At 40.0% G+C, this 22,162-nt stretch overlaps 1 protein-coding gene across 4 annotated transcripts; it reads left to right on the forward strand.

Moving 5' to 3' along the window:
- The first annotated feature begins 1,165 nt into the window (after positions 1-1,165).
- Positions 1,166-18,124, forward strand: MACIR (macrophage immunometabolism regulator). Of its 4 annotated transcripts, none has more exons than XM_028513101.2 (3): positions 1,166-1,360; positions 6,619-6,708; positions 14,418-18,124. In XM_028513101.2, the coding sequence occupies exon 3, from the start codon at positions 14,441-14,443 to the stop codon at positions 15,062-15,064; it is 624 nt and encodes a 207-aa protein (XP_028368902.1). In that variant the 5' UTR covers positions 1,166-1,360; positions 6,619-6,708; positions 14,418-14,440; the 3' UTR covers positions 15,065-18,124. The 4 variants fall into 4 exon arrangements, with proteins under 4 accessions (XP_028368902.1, XP_028368909.1, XP_035876508.1 ...); XM_036020615.1 differs by lacking the exon at positions 1,166-1,360 and adding an exon at positions 2,126-2,208; XM_036020616.1 differs by lacking the exon at positions 1,166-1,360 and adding an exon at positions 2,237-2,540.
- The last annotated feature ends 4,038 nt before the right edge of the window (positions 18,125-22,162 follow it).

Here is a 22,162-nt window from a genome sequence, read left to right on the forward strand (position 1 = left end):
CCCTGTTGCGGGCATGGAAGAGGCAACCACACATTGAATTTCTCTCCCCCACTTTCTCCCCTCCCTTCCCCTCTCTCTAAAAATAAGAAAATTTTTTAAAAATTCCTTCTTTATCTTTCCTTACTTATACTAGGGCACACGGAGTCATATAAAATGTCTTCTAGATGAGGAGTCTCCAGGCATCATGCTGTTCCAAAGTACAGGTGTTCAGATTTATTTATTTGCCTTTATATTATCATGGGGCATATACAGATTTTGGAACAAGTTTGAAGCGAGATTTGTCTAAATTTGTATTAATTTACAGCAAGTTTATGCCTTTTATGTTTAGATAAAGCACTTTGCTAAAAACAACAACAAATTTTCTTGGATTGAGAGTGGAACAGAAATTAGCAACATTTACAAACAATTATAAGGTTCCATTGCCTGGAGTTCAAACCCAGCTCAGCCACTTAATAGGTGTGACCTTGAGGAATTTAATTCAACTTTCCAGCATCTTTAAAATACTGATCATAAGTGGTCACTAACTTACAGAATTGTTGAAAATTGTAAATTTGAAAAAAACATGTAAAAGGTCTGGCACATACTGAGTACTAAACAAACAACAGTAAATATACTTATTGCCGTTTATTAACGGGTTTGGCAGAGAAAGAGGTACAGGAATTGAGAATAGAAAATCTTGATTAAAGAAAAGAATTTCTTACAAGAATGGGAAAGATCAAGTCCGAAGACTCAAAAATAATCTAACTTCTAAAGATTTGAATTTTACTCCCACCCCTTCACTAGATATTTAACACTTTTCTGAGATTGATCTTATAATTTGTAATTTCATGGACTTCTGAATCCTTTAAGCAGAGACTCATAAATGACAAACATCACCACACCACTTAACCGGGGAAACCTGAGTGTTGCCAGCCAGGTTTGTGAGTTGATGCTCTTCAGGCTCTTCAGTCGGAGTGTGTGGTCTGGGCTGGGGCGGGGGTGTTACGCACGCTCCTCCCTCCCCTCCTCAGTCAGCAAATCCGCCCCATCAGCCAACTTCCTCAGGGATCCTCAGCTCCTTTCCCTCGCCGTTCTGCCCTTCCCCGGTGTCTGGGCTGGGCGCGAGAGGCGGGCTCAGCGCTGACGGGCTTCGCCTCTGCAGCAGAGGGAGGAGGGCGGGAAGGCGGGCGGAGGAGGTGGAGGCGGGGACTGCGCCGGGCGGTAGCTGGCGCTGAGCGCGGAGGGAGTGGAGCGGGGTACCCGGCTGGCTCCGCTGGCGGCCTCTGCCCGGATCTCAGTGCCGCAGCCCTGCGCCTCTCCCGCCCTCGTCTCGGGCTTCGCGGCCTCAAGCACGGCGGAGGCGGCGAGCTGTGAGCCACCGGTAGGTCGCCCGGGGTCGGTTTCGTCTGCAACCTTTTGTGCTGCAGTAAAGGTGGTGACGGGTGGGTGGCGGGGGGGGGGGGGGGGGTGCCCCAGTAACCGATTCCCAGTGCCAGCCCCGGTGGCGGCGCCGCCCCTTCCTCCCTGCCTCGTGTCGGGGCCGGGCGCGCGGAGCCCTCGCGGTGTTGGTGAACCCCGGACGGGAGAGCTGCGGGGATGAGCGGCCTCAGTGACCCCTGGCCTCGACTAGCCGGTCCCTCGACACCGGAGCTGGGGGCTGGGATATAGTGAACTGGGTGGGGCCCTTGCCGGGTGCGGTGAGCCCGCCGTTCCTTGGCACAGGGGAGGGGCCGGAGACGCCTTGAGTGTGCAGCGTGTGTGAGTGAGTGTGTGGGGGCATGCGCCCCGTGTGCGCGCGGCGTGCGCTCGCCTGGGAGCTGCGGGCACTCGGAGACCCGCAGCGCCTCTCCCGGGATGCGGCGGCGCGGAAGTCGGGGAGCGTTGACGCGCACGCTCGCAGCCCTGCCGCCTTGCCCGCTGCGCGGGGCAGCGGGCCTGGAGGCCCCATTGAGAAGTAGCTCTTTCGTGGGCCTGCTGCGCCTGTGGCGGCGTGCCCGACCGCACGCAGGGTGCGACTGCCCGGGCCAGATAGTACCCTAGAGCGAGCCCCGGCGGCCTTATCTCCTCGACCCTCGTTGCCCGCTCAGCATTCTGTGGGGGGCGAGGCTGCCCGCAGTTCAGGGCCGCGGGTCTGCGGGTGCGGTGGGGGCTGGAGGGCCGGCCTTGTCCAAGGGCGTGCGTATGGATTGGCTCCGGGTGCTGCCCTGAAGCGAAAGCGGCAGATGTTGGGTATGGCCACCCTCGCCCCACCTGTCGCGGGTGGACTTTGGGGCAGGTGGGAAGCCATGGAAAGGGGTTTCCAGGCGGGTGGCACTCAGACCTTGAGCAGGCGGCCGCATTGTGAAGCTGCCAAAGTCTCTCTAGTGGTGGAATCTGCAAATCTCTTCCAGAAAGGAGATGGGAACACGAAACGAATGATGGCCCGTCCTTTCTCCCTTGCAAGTGTTCCGCATCTGTAGGGTCTCCCTACTTCTTCACCCACGCCAGTTTGCACCCGGTGGGTTAGTCATTTGTACGGAGCCAACATGCTGAGTGTGTATGTGGATGGCTGCGATGCACAGGTAAAACTGGGACTGGGAACTTTTTAATCATTTGAGGAATTGGAAGAATGGAGGCAAAAGCATTCTATAGGGTGCCTCCTACTCCTAGCCGAAGAACAATTCTTACACATTTCTGCCGTTACTAGACTCTTCATTTTACATTTTTTCTCAGATGAGCCATCCTACAATTTAGAGTTGTTAGTTGGTGTGATGTTAACCCTGTAGAACGAGCTAGACACTAGAGAGAAATGACCTCTTCCCAAAGTTTATTTACCCATTTAGTTAAAGAAAAATACAGTATTGGTTATTATTGCAGGCGCTTTTGGTATTTTAATTCAAGACTGTGATTTATGCTCCCACAGTTATGTTTAATGAATGTTTCACAGATTTCTCAGTGTTATGTACCTGTGTGTGCATTATAAACTTAATAAAATGACCAAAATGAAATATAAGGATTAATGAGCCCAGAGACCGCTTTGAATTGATAAAAATTGATGTATAGAATATGCTTCTGTCCACAGTTTATTTAATTGAAAATAAGATTGTTTAGTAGTATCTATTCCAGGATAAGGTATAGGGTATTTATTGACCTTACAGATAGTTAGTGAATTTTTTTACTTTCTCTGTATAATTTTGTATACTTAGGAGAGGTTTGTACCCATTAGCCCTTAAGTGTGTAGAGTGGTGGCAGTAAAAACACTTTATATACAGGATTTAAATTTCTCGGCTGATTTTTATGCTCTGGTGGTGGGGTGTGGGAATCAGCTATTCTCTTCCAGAGAGAATTCTGATTTTGTCACTGGTCTAACAAAATAAGTTCCTGATTTTAAGCTTACCTCTGGAAGTCCAGCCAGTTCCACTGTGTACACCTGTCCCATTTCGGTTTTGTTTCCCAAGACGGAAATTTCTTGTAAAGAATCTATGTAGACCTGCAGTTGTAGTTACCCTCAGTCACATTTGTGGTGGAACTGAATTTTTTTCTAAAATGGATAGAAGGATGATTTTACATAATGATAAGACATTGATAACATAGCTTTAATTTCTACTAGCAGAAATAGAAAATGAATGCTGCACTTGGAGGGAATTACTATTAAAAGGACTGATTAGATAAACAGATTTTTGTTTTATGGAACCCATTATGGGTTGTCTTACCACATTGGAGAGTGTGGTGAGATTAATGATTTGTTTTTAAGGTCAAGGATGGATTCAGAAAAATCACACCCTACCTAAACTCTTCTTTAGAACTATTGGTGATTTAGTTTTTATGAGTTATAAATGAAAAAGCAAGAATATTTTAAAGTAAACTCTAAGATGAGCATGTATGCACAGCTAAGCATTTTGTTTTCATTGTGTGTGTTGTTAAATCATTATCATTTCTGCTCATGTTCTGTTACTTGAGAGATGTTTTGTTTCTTTTCTCTTTTAGTGTTTGTAGAATAATCTTTGAGACTAGTGGTTGCAAAATATTTTTATTAGTCTCAGTGGAGCTTTTAAAAATTATGCTTTTTCCAAGTGGTTTTTCATTATTGGTCTCTCCTTAAAGAGTCACTCTGAGAAGTCCTACCTGTTTCCATATTTTTCTTTGTGTTTTGACAGCTAGCATTAGAACCCATAACTTCTACTCCTATCAGTTTTCTTTGCCTAAAATTTATCTTGCTTTTCATAATATAATCTTTAATGATTGGTGGGATTTATTTACCAAAATCCACAAGGACTATGTGCAGGCTGTCATATTCATGACCTGATTTGGAACTGATAGATTTTGTTAAATCTTTTCTTACTGCTATTTTGTTAGTGGATGTAAACTGAAGCCTGAGTTTTATGGCATTTTTATGTAATGATTTTGTGTAGGCTTAACCATTTCCATGTGGAGCTTTCTATATTTTGGGGGAAAAATCACTCCCTTCTTTGGGTTCCCAGTGCTATTCAGGTTTACTTTTTAGGCCTATTAGATTTATGTATTTCCATGTCTGTCTGTCCCTCTTGCCTGGTCTCAGGCTTCAATTTTTGTGTTTGTCCCACTGAGTGTACAGGGTTGGAGCATAAGACTCAAAATATTGTTGAATGACTGCATGAATAAGTGAATAATTAAATGGCTGTGTGGATTCACCCAAACAAATACTCCTCAGACCTATATGGGAAGCCACCATGCAAGCAGAAGGTCCTCCATTCCATAATTCATTGCCTTTCTATTGTTATATATACTTGTGAGTAGGATAACAATGTAATTGCCAAACTGGGACACTTTTGAGACATAAAAGGGGATCTGTAATTAATTATGCCAGGGTAGTGGTGGCTATGACCTGAGACATGTGGCCACTCTGCTTTTGAAGGACATTCTTTTTGTTTACCTCTGATGATATCTGTCATCTTGACTGAGAAATTTGACACATTTGCTAGTTAATGTTTGCAGACTTTTCTATTTGTAGAGGTCTATTTGCAGTCAAATGTTGGGTGTCTTTTGCTTAGTCACTCATGGTTTTCCTATCCAGAGGCCTGTGAACAGCTCTTCACCATGCTTAATTTTTCCTATTTTCATAGCTTATAGGATAATATCACGGACCTTCTGTTTGTTTCAGCTGCTTATAGCTGGAAGCATTATGTACTATCGCCTTTGCTCTGTTTATTTGAATTTGTTTTTCCAAGCAGCATTTAGTCCATCTTGTAAGAATTTCATGTGAGTTCTTTTCCTTCATGCTGATTGTTTTTGAGAGGAGATCCATTGATATCTTGCCAAGCCTTCATGTTCAAAACATTGGCTAGAATCAATTGCAAGTGTTAGAGATTTACAGATTTTGAAAGTATTCTAAAAATGTTATTATAAAAATATATTTTCGGAACTTTCATATTACAATGTTTTGTTTTTAGTGGGAGATAGATAAGGTTACTATAGGTTTTTTTTGTTGTTGTTGTTGTTGTTTTTTTTTTTTACTGGATTCCTTTATAGGCAAGCTCTTAAGAAGGAATATTTTTTTATTAGCTTCTAGCCTTATTCTTTCAGTTTAAAAAATTTTTCCTTTTACACCATCTTCATCATTTTCCTTTTAGGACCTGTGCATAGATAGCAGGCAGTTACACACAAACATAGTAAGAATCAGAAATGAGTGAAAAATGAGAAATGGAACGAAGCTCCTGTACCTTGGCTTTGCCCTGTGTGGTTCCCCAGGACACTGTTTATATTCTATTTTTGGCTTGGCACTGGCCTAATAGGGATAATCAGTTACTACATTTTGTTTACTATTAAATTACCAACCATTTCCTAGACTTCCACATCAGCTCCAGTTCAAGAGTTAGATAATTACTTCAAGGCTTCTCTGCTTTCAAATCTGGAATGAAGTTTCATATATAAAGCAGTGGGTCAGTAGGCTTTCTAGTCAGACAGATTGGGGTTCAAATAATGCTAAAGGAGTGTTGCTCAAGTTGTTCTTTTTTTAAAAAGAAGCGTTTTTCCAAGAGTCTTCCAATCATTTGCCTCAGAGCAGTCTTATGAAGGATTTTTATTATTGCTATTTAATGGCTGAAATGAGTAGACACCAAAGAATTAATTGCATAATAACATCACACATCGTAAAAGGCTTTGCAGCATGCAGAACGATTTGTTCACCTACCTCATGTCATTTGGTTCACACAGCTATATGAGGGAGGAGGGATGCTGTTGTCCTCAATTTAAAGACTGCTGTTTATGCAAGGTCAGGAGGCAAAGTTCTTAGCAGAGCTCAGGCTAGGTAGAACCCATTCTTTTGACCCAACCTCATGGTTATTTTTTTATAGGGTACTGTGAGTCTTGAACTGGGAATAGGACTAAGGTGGTGGAACCAACATTTAAATCCGTAGGATTTAGCCCAGTTAGTTACTCCTAGTCTCCAACTACCTACTTAAGCAACAGAACACAGAGGAACAAGCTTGATAAAATTTGGTTTAATTTAACTGAACAAATTCAAAATTAATTAAATTAATTAATAGGGTATCCTATATAACCTATACCTGGTATTAGTACCTCCTGCTAGTTTCATCCTGTTTTGCTGTTAGAATTATATAATTGCTTTATAAGTGTTGTTACTTTTAAAATTAAAGGTTTATTTTTGTATCTCATGTTTAGTATCTGGAGTAGAGCAGAAAAATTATTATGCCTGTGTTCCCTTGTGACTCATTGGAAATTGTACAGTGACATCTTCTGGGATTTAGTCTGGTGAGTTGTATTTTGCTTTTTCTGCTTGTTAATCAGTTATATGAACATACTATCATAATGTGCATAAGGACTATATGAGCAGATAAATGTGAAGTCTCAGTGTGTTATTACAGATATGTATACTATAGTTATGACATTTTATTTTTTTTAAAATATTTTATTTACTTAGAGGGGAAGGGTAGGCAAAAGAGAGAGAGAGAGAAATATCAGTGTGTGGTTGCTTCTCCCACTCCCCCTATTGGGGCCTTGCCTGCAACTCAGGCATGTGCCCTGACTGGGAATCGAACCAGTGACCCTTTGGTTTGCAGGCTGGCACTCAATCCACTGAGCCACACCAGCCAGGGTGACATTTTTCATGGCAAGGGATGAAATTGTTGCAAGATGCTAATATTATACTTGAAATTTTTAACTTTTTGAGTGAGTAGATTTTCCTTTTTTTTATTCCTAGAAGATAAAGGAGGTCTTGCAGAATATCAGAAAATACAGTAGTGAAGAGATATTGCTCTAATTTCAGGAAAATTTTAGTAAAAACATTTCTCTCCAGAGATCGGCAAAATAATCTGCAAAGAGTTCTAGTTGTATATTATCATACATAAAGTATGGCAAACAGGTGACAGAAAAGAGCATCATTTTCACTTAGTTGAATAGCAGTTCACTGCAAGTGTGACATTCCTTTCATCACACTGGGAATTTAAACTGTCAAGAATATGCAGTGCTGTTGTTTTCCTCTGGTTGTCTTTTTCAGTATGTCATCTGTGTATCCATGCTGCCACAGTTGTTCACGTGGCTCCGAGTCTTTGAAGGGGAGACAAATTAGTAATGATTTTGTAACTCTTTAGAATTTTAAAAACTAGTCTGAGTTCATGCTTTGATATAACATTCTACTTGGCCAATATCTTTGTGGGTCCTTTTTTAAACTACTTAGAATGGTCATAACCCCTGAAAAAAGTAGTTTCATAATAAGTGATTTTCAAATTATCAGTCAGTAGAATGATCAGTTCAAATTATAGTAGTAGAATGATTCAAAGGGATGGTAGGGAAACACAAACAGTTTTGTTTGTGAAGCATTTGTAACCTATCGAATGTATGAAAATGCATTTTAAAACATCAAAAGAGTGGAAACATTACTAAAATTTTGTTTTGAAGAGAAGAGCAAAAGCTTTGAAAATCATAAATACAAAGTACTTTCAGAGGATATAGAGTAAGAATGTGGCTGGGTCACTAACTCATACAACTGAGATAAAGCACAAAATTTGGTCCTCCAATTTTTAAAATTCTTCAAATTGTATATTCTCAGAATCAGAAGGTATCTTAATAGTTGTGTAGGCTATATTGACAGGTAACTTCTACTTTTTAAAAATGATTTTATTTATTTATTTTTAGAGAGAGGGGAAGGGAGAAAGAGAGAGAAAGAAATATTGGTTGGTTACTTCTGATCCCAATCGAGGATCAAACCTGCAACCCAGGCTGTGCCCTGACTGGGAATTGAACCAGTGACCTTTCACTTTGCAGGATGATATCCAACCAACTCAGCCCCATGGGTCAGGGCCTTACTGCTTCTTAAGTTGGCTCATTTCCCCTTCTGCAGCTCTGCTAGAGAGTCTTTCTATTTACATATATAACTATAGCTATAGCAATGTATCATACACCTGTATACATATGCATATGGAGAGATACAGATGTACATACATTCCTGTAGCTACAGGAATAGAAAATTTAGAGGACCATCAAAAACTTGGAAATGTGTGACAGCTTCTTTTATTTTTAAAGTCAGATTTATTAAAATGTAATTTACATAAATTCACTCTTATAAGGTATAGAGTTGGATGAGTTTTGACAAATATATACAGTTGTATAATAATGACTACAGTCAATATACAGAATATTTTCATTACCTCCCAAAACCCTTTTGTACCCCTTTGTAGTCTGTCCCCTTCCCCCAACCCTAGCCTTGACAGTCATTGAGTGATTTCTGTCCCAGTAGTTTTGCCTTTTCCAGAGTGTCATGTAAGTGAAATCACACAGTATGAAGCATTTTCTGTCTGCTTCTGTCACTCACTGTAATCCTTGTCTGCTCCTTTTCATTGCCAAGTGGCATTTACGTATGGACAGAGCCAAGTTGATCCATTTCCCTGTTGGTGGACGTGTGCATTGTTTCCAGCTTTTGGGTGATTATGAATGAAGCTGTTATAAACATACACATTCTTGTCTTTGTGTGAACATATATTTTCATGTTCACTAGGTTAATATCTACAAGTAGGGTGTGTGGGTGGTTAAATAAGCATTTATTTAAATTTGTAAGAAATTCTCAAACTGTTTTCCAGAGTGGCTGTACCTGACAGAAGCTTCTAAATAACTAAAATAACTATACCAAAGTGCATATAGATGAAGAAACCTGATTCTCATTCAGCACAGATACATTTTTATTTTATATCTAGTTTTAACAAGTTTAGTTAGAAGATTTAAAAAAAAAAGCCCACAATGTATTAAGAACAGTAAACTTGAAGGCCTTAGGGATGATAGGTTGTTAGCAATTGCAAGCAGCCAAAAGTGATGGTCACTGATATGACTATAATTACTGATTTAAAAAAAAAAAAGGGCAGGAACTTACAGGGGTGAAATTCTTCTGTCAGATAAGTTCTCTCTGACAAGTTCCCAGCCATGTCTGCATCTTAGGATCACCTGGGGATCTTTTAAACATTTCAGAGCCCTGGCTACACGCCACATGAATTAAATCACAAATCGGGGGTAGAGCACTGACATCAGTATTTTTGGAAGCTCCTTAGATGATGTCAATGTGTAGACAAGTTTGGAACCACATGGTAGAAGCATGGCAGGATTTACTCAAAGGAGCCCTGAACTTGGAGCCAGGAGACCTGGAACTGTCTGCCTGGCTCTGGCTCTGGGTAAGCCCCTGCCTTCGTGGCCACAGGGTCACCTTCCCTATAACCAGAGGTTCCAGGTAGGTGAACTCCAAGATGATTTTGCACTAAAATCTGATGGTTCTTCATATCATTAAACAGATGATAGCCATGCTCAGGAGAAGCTTTTTCCCAAGGAATGGCTCTATTCTGAATGGTTTGCTTCAGATACCTCTTGAAAAGAATTCTGTTCACATGATGACATTTTTGTTCTGTATATTTAGACAATTATGTTTTCTCTTAAGTGATATTGCTGTATGTTTCTAAAAGCAGTTCAAGCATATGGAGCAGTTTTTTGACTGAGGGTGACTTTTTTTTGATAAGCCTGATTAAAAAAAAACATTCAGTACTTCTCAAAAAAGAATTTTTTGTCTAGCAGTTGTGCAACTTAACAGCTATTCTCAGAACTGGTCTAAGGAGCTAAGGCATTTAGGTTATATTTTCAAAATGTTGTTCCTTTTGCCAAACGTGTAGGAAGTTTGCCCTCTTGGAGAGTATTCACAGCTGATCACTTCCTATCTGGGTCACAGTATTTTGAATGCGCTCATCTTGGTGTATCAGGCTCCCCTTGTATGTGTATTGAGGTTTGGATCTATTTGCTTTAGTTTCAGCCAAAATTCACAAATGCATTCTTCATCCATTGTTTTTAAATGTATACTGTGTACATTTTTTTTTCTGGTAAATGTTTGTGTTGCTTATCTCATGTTGTCTAGTTTGAACCCTCATATTTCAAAGAAATGTAGTGCTATGTGTGAACATGGCCAGGTCTTCCCTGCTTTATACACACACGTCAGTGCCATTATTACTGAGTGGACTGTGAGTGAATTTGATGTTGAAGACCCTTAGGTGTCACTTGTTCCTGGTACTTGTTTAAGAAACTCAGTTTCACAAGCATTGTTCAACAAGCTGACTTTTCTACTCTTCGCATTTTCTGTTTTAGACTCACTCTTCCATCCACTGAAATTTTGTTGCCTCTGTTTTTCTGTTTTCTGTTTCCAGTCCTTATTTTTGCTTTAAACTATATATGAAAGGCATTCATGGAAGCAATAAGGGTATTGCTGGTTTCTGTTTTTTAGTGTTCTGTAGCGGAGGAGTTAGCACGGGACCTGATTCCTCAGTTCACGTGTGTTTCTGTGGATGCAGTGGGAGAAGTGCCTGATGCACAGACCTGCATTCTACACCAGAGCGCTTCGTACTCACTTATTCTGGAAGTATGCTTTTTTGACACAAGGTTATTTCAGAATATGAAACAAAATGCTTACTCTTGAATAAGTTTGTTAAAAATAACAAACTCACAAGCGGATTTTTCAGGATACCAATGAAGAATTTACTGCTAAACACAGGCCATCTCCAGTTGTAGTCATTCATTCCTGACGAGTGATGTTTAGTAAGAAATTTTGCAGTGTAAAATATTGGACATCCATGTATCAAGATATGTTGACTTTGGGACCATTAAGTCTTTATTGTCTTAAGTATCAGCCTCCCCCCCCTTTTTTGGCAGATTTCCAGAATTAGAAAGTACCCAAACTTCTGTTTTCCAGTAGGACAGTACCTATACCACCCTGGCCCATGAGAAAGACAACCTGAGAAAGTTGTTTCTGTAACTGCTCTCAGGATCTTGCTTCAGTATTTAAATTCAGTCCAGAAATTCTCAGGAATTGAACAGCATGAAAAGTTTTTTCAGTCACGTTGAGGAATGGAAGGTATGTTGCTTAGTCAGCATTCCATTCAGCTAAAAATGAAATATTTGCCAGTCATTGCTTCCCTTGTCTGAAGCCCAGCCTCCACCAAGCTTTCTTAGTGTCTCACAGATATTTTTTAGAAAGGCAATCTGTAAAAAAAGCTAAGCAGTTTGTAGGAGTCCTGGTTGCACATTCACATTCCTACTTCAGTGTCAAGATCTGAAGATGTTCTTGTACATATGAACAAGACACTGCAGAGACCAATAAAGCCACCAAAAAGATCTGTTAGTTTTGAGACTGCTATTGTTTGGAGCAGAAGTGTTGATGCCTTATAGCCAAAAAATGTAAACAATTTTTCAGTCCTTAGAATTACTCAGCAGGTAACAGCTGCACATGTAATATATCTAAAATGAGCATTTTTGTGTTCCAATGCAGCAAGACTGATTCAGAAATTTTACACCGACTATTGACCTTGGTTACTTAGACAGTTGTTAGAGGGTATGAGAAATGCTTGTTTCTTTAACTTTCTGGGTAAGTAGCGTTTTCTTCCGGGAGTATGTAGTTCATGTCATCTTACTATATATAGGTTTCTTACACCAGGCTGCTTGGTGAAATTTCTAGAGCTCTTAAACCACATCTAGATAAGTATGTAGGTTAAATCATTGTCTATCAGGCAGTTGCCTGAAGATCCTGTTGGTTAACTTTACCCATGCTAGGCGATACTGTTTTATGATGCTCTTGGCTGCTAGAAACTTAACCAGTGATGGTTACTCATCTAACAGTGGTGTCTAGTTCATGTCGCATCAAACTTTGACCTTAAACATTGCCTTATGCCACTTTTCTAATTTTCTAGCTACTTATTTTCTGGCTAATATATAATATTTTTGCCCTTTTCTCTCAAATCTTTGTATCCTACTATCCTTTATCCTTAACCCCTAGAGATGACAGAACTCCTGATGGTCTGCCTTGATGCAGCTGAATTGACTTAATGTGGGAAGAAATTTTTGATGACCCGTGACGAGCCTGTCCCCACTTTTGTGCTATGACTGTGTACACCATTAACTTGCTTAGCAATTTTTATCTCTCATGGGCAAAAAAGATGACTTTCAGCCAATCTTCTGTTTGAATTATTACCCAGTTCAGGAGGGTAGAGTGTGAGTTGTGGGTTTTAGGAAGTTCATAGTATACCAAATGCAGGTTCTGTAAGGTCCTTGGACTGTCATGGACTGCCAGGTTGGGAAGAGACCTGGACCAGGTCACTTAATGTGACTGATTGCTTCAGTTTCACCACCCTGGTGACTATTGGGTGGGGCTCCCAGAGTGTGTGTGCTCCATTTCCCCCACAGCCCTGGTTATTTGGGCCTCGCTGACCCTCCTCTGTGTGTCCTTGTGTCTTTGGAGAATAAACTGTCAGAATCACTTCCTGCTGTGACATAGGTTGGAGGCTTTGGATAAGCTCTTCTCTTGTGTTCTTCCAAAACAGAATTAGTGAGAAAGGAAGGATTAGTTTGTCATTTGGCTTAATGTAAACATTTGTTTCTTTACCATAAAATTTGATGAAGCTTTGTGTGGCCTTCTAAAAGTTTATTAGATGAGAAATCTTCAGGTTTTGGTAAACACATCAAAACAACTGGTGGCCACCTGCTTCAATCCTCTCCATAGAGAAATAGAGTATAAAAGCAAGTACAGATTTATTTTTTCATTAATAAAATAAAATAAAGTCAATTACTTTAAGTCTAGAAGGGTTGAGGGGTGAATATATTTTGGTTAAAGTTGAAAACAGCCCAAGATTTGGAGTACAAAGTGAGTAAACCTATGTTGATCTCTTTAGCAGTTGTTTTATCTCAGGGATTATTACTAGTGTTAATTTCAGCTGTGCTATAAATGTGGACCCTAGTGAGGACAGGATGGCATCTGGTAACTTCAGTCTGGGTTATTTATTTTCCAACGATGGAAGTACAGCATGCAAATGAAGGAAAAAGGTTATGCTTGGTTTTTCTTCAGCTTTCTAATTGCTTGGATTTTAAAGGAATACCCAAATTTAGGAAATGCCTCAGTTAGGAAAAGGTTTTTTTACAAAAGGATTCATAAGCATTATTTAATATCATAACCTTTTCCAACAAATATTTAATCTTAAAATCAGTTACTACTTGACATTTTGGTTAGCAATCAGATACATAAAATGATGTTTTCAGAAATGGTATTGTTATTCAGATTCCTGTAATATTTTATTTTCTAAAATTTGATTTATCTACAACTTCCTAAGAACCTGGCAATTCTTTGTGGTACTTCCTGTCATTGGAGTTTCCCCACACTGCAACGTGATTATTGTAATGAATAATATTAGTATATATTGTTACTTCTTCCATTTACTACACTATTCAAAAGTGCAGTGTTTTACTTGGTATATTTGATGATTAAGTGTTCAAATAAAATAACATTTGGTATTTTATATATGTTTAATGTTACAAATGATTTATTTATAGGATTTACTGGGATATGGAAGGAGGAATGTTTATAAGATTTGGAGGCCCCCTCCCTTAAGACTTCTCCATACCATAAGAAAAAATTACTTTGGCCTAAATTGGAATCTTTGCAGAAATGGATCAGCTTTTATGTTTTTTATTATTTGCCCCTTAACACAATTGAAAAGAATTGCAGGTGGAAGAGCTAAGCACTTACTTTAAGTCAAATGATGGGAAGTATAAAGATTTTAATTTTCATGTTGGAAAGATTTTGTGGATTCTTGTGAAACTGTTGATTATTTTCATTTGCCTAACGTTGAGGCATGTATTTGGTTTGCTTAATATCTTATCAAGGAGTAAACTTTGCGTGATTGAATGGAGCACTGTATTGAGGAGTGTTGTTTTCCGTAGGCTCCTCCACCCGAACCATTTAGTCATACTTCAGGCTGAAGGCAGAGAGGGATTAGTAGTCACTTTATACCTGCTCTGGAACTCTTCAAAGGCAGATAAAAATCTGTTAGTTGTACATGGGCTGTTTTTCAGGCCAGTGTTATTTCGTGATCCCTGAACCATCCGAAATAATCCAGCTTGGCCTGCTGTTCTGGGCTCTGCAGCCTTCTAATCTGTCTGTCTACTTTTAGGAGTGTGCAGACTGGTGGCTAAAATGGAAGTAGATGTTAATGGAGAGTCCAGAAGTACCCTGAGCACCCTGCCCTTGCCCATGGCCGAGGCGAGCTCCCCGGGAAAGGCAGAGGCAGAGAAGCCCCGCTGCTCCAGCACACCATGCTCACCGATGCGCCGGACTGTGTCAGGCTACCAGATCCTCCACATGGACTCTAACTATTTGGTGGGCTTCACCACTGGTGAGGAACTCCTGAAGTTAGCCCAGAAGTGCACAGGAGGTGAAGAGGGTAAGGGAGAAGCCATGCCTTCCTTGCGCTCCAAACAGCTGGATGCAGGACTTGCGCGTTCCTCTCGTTTGTATAAAACCAGAAGTAGGTACTACCAGCCATACGAGATTCCAGCTGTCAACGGCAGGAGGCGAAGGCGGATGCCCAGCTCAGGAGACAAGTGCACTAAATCTTTACCTTATGAACCTTATAAGGCCCTCCATGGGCCTCTGCCTCTTTGTCTTCTTAAAGGTAAGAGGGCTCACTCCAAATCTCTGGACTACCTCAACCTAGATAAAATGAACATCAAGGAGCCAGCTGACACAGAAGTGCTACAGTACCAGCTTCAACACCTAACCCTCCGGGGGGACCGTGTGTTTGCCAGGAATAATACATGAATGACCTGCTGAGTGTGTAAACCAGTTTAGGGCAGCCTGTACTTGGCTAGAAAAACCCACAGTTGTACTCTGTACAGGACTCTTCACGTTATAGATGGTTATATCAGCTAAGTGTTCCAGGAACATAAAAATTGTTTGCATCAAATTTTGAATACAGAAGTAAAATCACAGGTACTTGGGGAGAAATCACTCTAGAGCACGCAACTACAAAGAAAACAGAATGTTGACCATTAGTTTGTATAGCTTTTTAGCTAGGAAAAAAGGCTTTGGTACGGTAAGATCTTTACGATTCTCACGCTGGAGTCAGGAATGCTATTCTGCTTGGTTGTTGCTGACTTGGTATGATTCATTAGAAATTTATATCTTAAGTACTTAAGTACTTCTTTAATCTCTGTATTTTACTATAAAATGTATGTAATGATTTGTTTTATGAAATTTAGAACTTGAACATTGCTGAATTGGACCACTTTTTATTTTTAAATATTACGTTTAAATATTTTATAACTGGTTTTGCACTGAAAAAAATAACATTTCAGATTGACAAGAGAATAATCTTTCTTCACTTGCCTCAATACTAATATTGAGCAATGAATTTTTTATTTCCGCATGGAAAGGTATTGATCTCTATGGCTGTAAAATATTTCTTTATAGCGTTATTAACGTGTGTCTTAATAAAATTAAATTTGGGATACAAAGTATTTATTTTACAATAGGTGGGGGGGAAGCTTTTCCAGAAAGTTTCCTATCTGAAATTTTCATAAGTTGAAAAAGTTTCCTTTGAGCTTATTTTCTAATTTAAAATTCATCTGGAACTTTAAAGTGGAAAGATTCTTTTGGTTGTGGATTATAGGCATAATACAGTCTGCATCTGAATGTTCTGTAAGTGAATGGAACTTTAATAGAGGAATTCATGATTTCTACTATTGAATGCTTAATATGAAGTGATACCATTCAGCACTGCATCAGGTCATTCCAGGTTTTAGTTTTTGCAGCACAAGCACTCATTGAAATTCCAGTTTCTAGGATTAGTGTAGGAGCCTAAGGGGCTTCTACAGTTTTAATGGGTTAATCCTGGATTACTTAACAATTTATGTCAATTGCACTGGTTTAATTTGTTGCTAAAGAGATATTGCCCTGGCTTTAGTAACAAATACAGCTCAACTATTCTTGAATATATTTTGGAAAAAAAATGTATGTAACTTACCTTTTGTAAAAGTTTCTATTTCTTTTCTTCTTTTTTGACTCTTGAAGGTGCAATTTATAACTGAATTGGCATTTCTGGCAGCATTGAACTGCTTATTTTAAATTTTATTTTGGGGGCTATGAGTTTCTTAGGTGTTAGCAATCTTGCTTATAAAATAAGAACACCTTTTAATTAATCAGTGGGCCATTCCTGGTGCAGTTGGGACTTTTCTTAGCCAGAATGAATGGCAAACTATTTAGAGCAGAGTAAGTATTAGAAAACCCTAGGAGCTCCTAATCAACATTTATTATGCTTTCACTGAGGCAGACTGTGTGATTGAACCTTGGTGAAGTTGGCCCATATCTTCCTGAGTTCATCAAATTTCTTGGTGGGCTGTAAATTTTCAGCTGTTGATACTTTAACGTAAATTGCACCTTTGTAACATATTGTATTGACGAATGATCACTAAGATTAACTATATCTATACAGTCATTAGTATGACAAGAAATAGAATCCTGTCAGATGCCAAAGAGTTGGGATTTTTACGTTTAATGATTAAACATCGTTATTTATTGATGATTTACCCTGTGGAACTGTATTATTTCTAACTATGAAATAAAAGGGTGATGTAAACACACATTGTTGTGTGATGCTTTAAACAAAGTCCACCATCAACAGGCGGGTCACTGTTCAAGAATTCCACCTAAGCACGTATTTTTAGGCCCCGTTTTTGTTTTAAAAAATTACTTTTGGTGCTCATTTACGTTCCAAGGTAAAGGCTGTGTTCACAACAATGATTGTATTCACTTGTTAGGAAACACAGCTGTACACCTGTGAGATCTTTTCCTGCCTATGCACCTGAATCCTTTCTTGAGCTAAATAAAACTATGTAGCTTTTTGTTTTGTTTTGTTTTGTTTTTACTTAAAGACAGGTAAAAAAAAAAAACCCAAACAATTCTGTGGTGGAAATGAAGGGGTTAAAAGTTGGAGATATGGTGCATAATTTGTTATGTCTGATTAGTAAAAATAATGTAATTTTAAATTTGGTGTGCTAGAAAGTTCCAAAAGTCATGGTCAGTAGTTTTTCTGTGTTTGTGGAGCCCTTCATTACTTTATTCTTGCCTTCTGTGCGCTCTACGGGCAGGTGCTCCTACAGTAGATACTATACTGTTGAGAGAAAAAGGTTAGGCTGGATCTCTTTGAGTTGAAAAAATCCTGTTTCCTTGAGTCTTTTAACGTGTTCTGTTTTTGAACTTTCTCCCCTCGTTTTTATTCAATTTAATATTCCAGACTGAACGGGGCACACTTTTGGCCACTATACCTGATGAAGTTACTTTATAGTTCCTGCCCTTAAATATGTTGCAGTACCACATAACTTTTTTTTCCCAGAAATACCATGTTTTAGAGGTTCAGCTGATGCGTACAGCAATAGAACTTCAGTGCTTGCCTCAATTTGTGGTGAGCTGCTGTGGCTCCTCTGAGTCCCCTTGGCTGCAGTGGTACCTCTGGTTCCTGGACTCCTGTAGTCTGCAGTCAGGGCTGAAACTACTATGGGCAGGGATTAAAACTTAAACTCACTGACAACCCCCAGATCTTCTGGACTCAGGCTGGGCTACTCTTCCAGCTTAGTGAGTCCCGTCCATTGGCCCTTAGTGCCCATAATAATGCCCATATGTAGGTCACTGTCTTTTTCCCTTCGTTGAGATGTTTACTTAAATGATTTTGGGGCTTGGGGAAGCATTTAGAAGATTCTGTATTAACTTTTAAAGGTATTCTGGCCTTTCACTAAAGAAGGACTATTTCTTGGGATCTTGAGAAAAGCAACCTATTTTTACTTATTTTCTCATCCTAACATACTTTTATCTCAGAAAGGCTTTCATTCCATTGTAACCATTGACACTTTTTAAGGGAACTTATAAATGACCCTGGCCTAAGTGTTTGTTCTCATAGAAAGTAGGAGAGACTGTCAAGCAGTTTATTAATGGCATAAATGCTCTATAGCGGTCCCCAGTCCTCCTCTTCCCTGTCAGTGGGCACTGCTCACACTAGCTCTACCTCCTGTCCATCCCTCTCCCTGCCCCCTGCAACACCATTGTCTTTCTTGAAACTAGTCCCTGGTGCCAAAAAGGTTTGGGACTGCCACTCTAAAAGATTTGGGGTGGAGAGAGGGCAAGGATGTACCATACTATGCTGCAGAGAAGACAGCAAGTATTAAGTGAAATTGGCTTTTCAACAATATAATTTGATTAGAGAAATGAAAATTGATGAAGATTGCCTTGGAAATATAATAAATGTGATTAGAAAGCTAGAAGTGGAGGTTGTCAGCACTTAATGATGCACTACACTGTGTAATGTGCTTTTTAAAATAAGAATTAGGAAGTGCATTCTTTGATATTTTACATTAGAAGAAAATGAGGAGTTTTCTGGCCGAGGAGAACAGTACTAGAAACAAATCAAAAGAATGGGTTTGATTTGTCATTTTGAGTTTTCTGAGCCCCCAGGACCGTTTGTTTCTGTAGTGTAGTGGAGGTAATGAATTTGGATTCTCGCTATTGCGAAATGACTCTTAGCAAGAGAAAAAGTGTGAAACCATATCTCCTAAATGGTGTTACCCCTGATCCTGGGGTTGTGTCTGATGTACAGATTTTGGGGAGAATGCAGGATGAGAAAGGGGAACTCTTCAAACAGAAGAATGCAGCAGCATCTTCTGGAATGAAAAAGAGTAGCTACATAGTCAGATCCTTAAGTGACCCAGGCTGGGGCGGCTTTTGGAGTTGAGAGCTTTGATGCTTTTGCCTTTGTAGAAAAGCTAGCAGCACTTTGAAAGTTCCTGCTGGATGCTCTTGAGAACGTTCTTCCTGTGTGCCGTGGCGAGAGGAGGGACCACTGGGCCTGCGACGTTGACCCGAGAGTCTGGTTCTCCAAAGGGGGAATGTCCTTCACTAAACTTTTATGTAAAAGGGTTACACATGGGCATATATTTGGAACACTGAATTGTCTGTTTTTGGCCTAACACTTCAATTAGGAAAGGAACTAACTGAAATTCAGATCTTTTAGTGGTGAGAGCGCAGATGGCAAACGCTGAGTGTGCATACCACCATGCGTCTCACCAAGGCATGCAGCAGACACCTCTTGTCCAACCATGCACAGACTCTGAGTCCAGATGTGGCCTCATTATCTTCCTTAAACCGGCCCTTTAGAGCAGCTGCTGCTGAACTGATCAGCATTAAACTGATGATAAAACCTGTTTGCCCACCACACCCCCTTGCAATAGACTAGAGTGTGAATTGAAAAATGGTCTAAATGTTTCCAAGGAAGAGGCCATTCTGGGCCCTCTCTTCTAACTAGAGAGCAGGGGAGGATGGGCTCCAGTACCATCACCCACAATGTGCCTGCTAAACACATGCAGGCACTCTGGGGGCAAAAGGACTTAAAATCTTCTTCCCTTTCCAGGATGTGCTTCTTGAAGAAGCACTGGGAGAGGGAGGGCAGGGTGGCAGAAGATAAATGCCAAATGAGTGCTTTGTAGAAGAAATCGCAATTTAGAAGGGGGCAGATTTTAAATCCTATGGGACTGAAATCTGAGAAAGAACTGTCTTGCTCAGTTTTCTTTCAGTACTCTGGCCAGCTTATTGGATGTGCTCACTAACATTGCTGGTCTGTGTAGAAAGAGAAAAAAATCCTTTCATAGGAAAGTTTAGGAGATGAAAAATACCAGAGGGCAAAATCTTAACAAAATGATTGAGCCTGAGAAGGAGCAAGGCATGCTGACAACGGTCAGTGGTTACTTCCAGTTTTCCTTGGTGGCCGGCTAGGCTGGACTGACCCACTTTCTAGAAGAGTTAAGATAGAGGTGTAGAGCTGAAATATGGGAGTTGGTGGTGAGGCCAGGTGAGAGCTATGAGGGAATAAATAAATGGATATTTTAGTTGATTTTTTTCTCTTACACTGCCCTCCATCCTTGGGGCTGCAGTGGAAATGACAGAGAAGTTTTACTTTAATTATCTAGGGTCTGAAGTACATTTAAAAATTTGTATTCTTGACATAATGGGTATAAGAAATTAAACTATATGAAAAGCATTTTGCTCAAGAAGTTTCCCAATGTAGATCTTTTGAAATGACTGGTTATAACCCTGCATTAGTTGGTAGATTTCTGTATTTTACTTTCTACTATTTATAATAAAGTTTGAGTTTTGTTATTTTTGATGAATGTTTCTTGTATTTTTAATGTCATGCTCATCTAATAAGAAATTGATGTGGTTATAAGGAAAAATGCTTACAGATCTTTATGGGTTTGAATACTGTTTTATGTTAGGCCACGTAAAGTAATCCATTCATAATTCAACAGAAATTCATTACACATGACAAAGTGACTCTTTTTTCAGAAGAAAAGGGAGTATGATATTATATTGGGTATAAATTTCTCCCCAGAAATTTATTTCTTAAATGCTTGCTGGATCAAGCCCTCAGTGAAATACATGGGGCTAGTGTTTTTTTCTCACATTTTCTTTAAACTGTTCATTGTTTTTTTTGAGGATCCTTTTGACTAGAATAGAGATACCAGAAAATAAACAATGGGAAGCATGACTTCCTTACTGGGCCAGGTTACTCTGTGTAGAAATCACAGGAAATGCTGCAAATGATAATTCCTAATTGGTGAAATAGAAAAGCTGTGAGAGCTACCTCATCTGTGACCCTAGATTTATAGTCTGACCAGTGATGGGAGAGGGTGCCTTTGTGGACTGACAGCCCGAGGTGTAGCCTTAGGAGGCTCTAAACAATGCTCAGAGAGCTGTGATGGATTTTATAAAAAGTATATAAAAACACATTTTTATTGATATAGGACCATCTACTGAACCAAGCTACTGTATTTGTAGAAATTGATGCTCCTTCAAATTAATGATGCAACCTTTATTCATCCACCACCAACTATTCATTGCGATTATGTTATGTGCCAGCACAGTGATAAGTCATTGACTATCAGTTCTTGACTTACAGTCAAGAACAAATAGTTGCATTTTAAAATGAGTGCTGCTGACAAACCTAGATTTAAGATTTTTTAATTTCACTTACATGGAGGTCAGGCTTCACCAGAGAAGTTATGCGTGGGCTGAAAGGGTGAAAAGGAGTGGCCAGGTGGGTAGAAAGGTGAGGGCCTCCGAGGCCACAGAGAATGCTCTCTGGGAATATAAAACTGGAGCAGATCTCAAGGTTCACCCATTCTACTTTTCCTGCTATCCAAACCAACCTGGACAGATGTATGTCATATCTTTCTAAAAATAAAAGTCTCTAGGAAAGAAAATTATTGAGTTTGACCCACGTTTTCTGGAGAAGAATTTAGCAGTAAAATTTCAAATCATGATAGTTAAACTGACAAATATCTTATAGTCAGCATTTCTCCTAATTCAACAACCTTTTTAACCTTAAAGTAACTTCTCCAGCCTCAAGGACCCTCTTGTTTTTGAGAGTCTCTGGCAGTCCAGAGTTCTCACAGATATTAGTTGCATACACATCTGGAAGAGGAATGAGCTTTTGGATACCAAGTATCCAGTTTTAGGCCCTAGTCCGGAACAAACTGGAAACTCTGGGTGTTGGGAGAGTCCAAGATGCCCCGCGGTGCATGCAGCCCATAGATGAGTGGGGAAGGAGTCCAGCTTGCTCTCTCTCCACTGCTCTTGGTCTTCCCCAGGCTGGACAGAACGCCCTGCTCTGCATGCTCCAAAACCTACCCTTCACAAGACCTGTTTTAAGATGAGGGGATGTTGTTTTTGAAAACACAGTGTCCATGGGGCTCTGAGGTTTCTGGAAGCTCCATCACAAGAAACTTACCCTGGGCCGAATCTGTACAACCACTGTAACCACGCCCAGAGTTCTCTGCTGCAGACCTCTTTCTAGGATTTAAAAACTGCTGGGAC

Source organism: Phyllostomus discolor, chromosome 3 (genome assembly GCF_004126475.2).
Source record: "Phyllostomus discolor isolate MPI-MPIP mPhyDis1 chromosome 3, mPhyDis1.pri.v3, whole genome shotgun sequence".
Classification (NCBI taxonomy): domain Eukaryota; kingdom Metazoa; phylum Chordata; class Mammalia; order Chiroptera; family Phyllostomidae; genus Phyllostomus; species Phyllostomus discolor.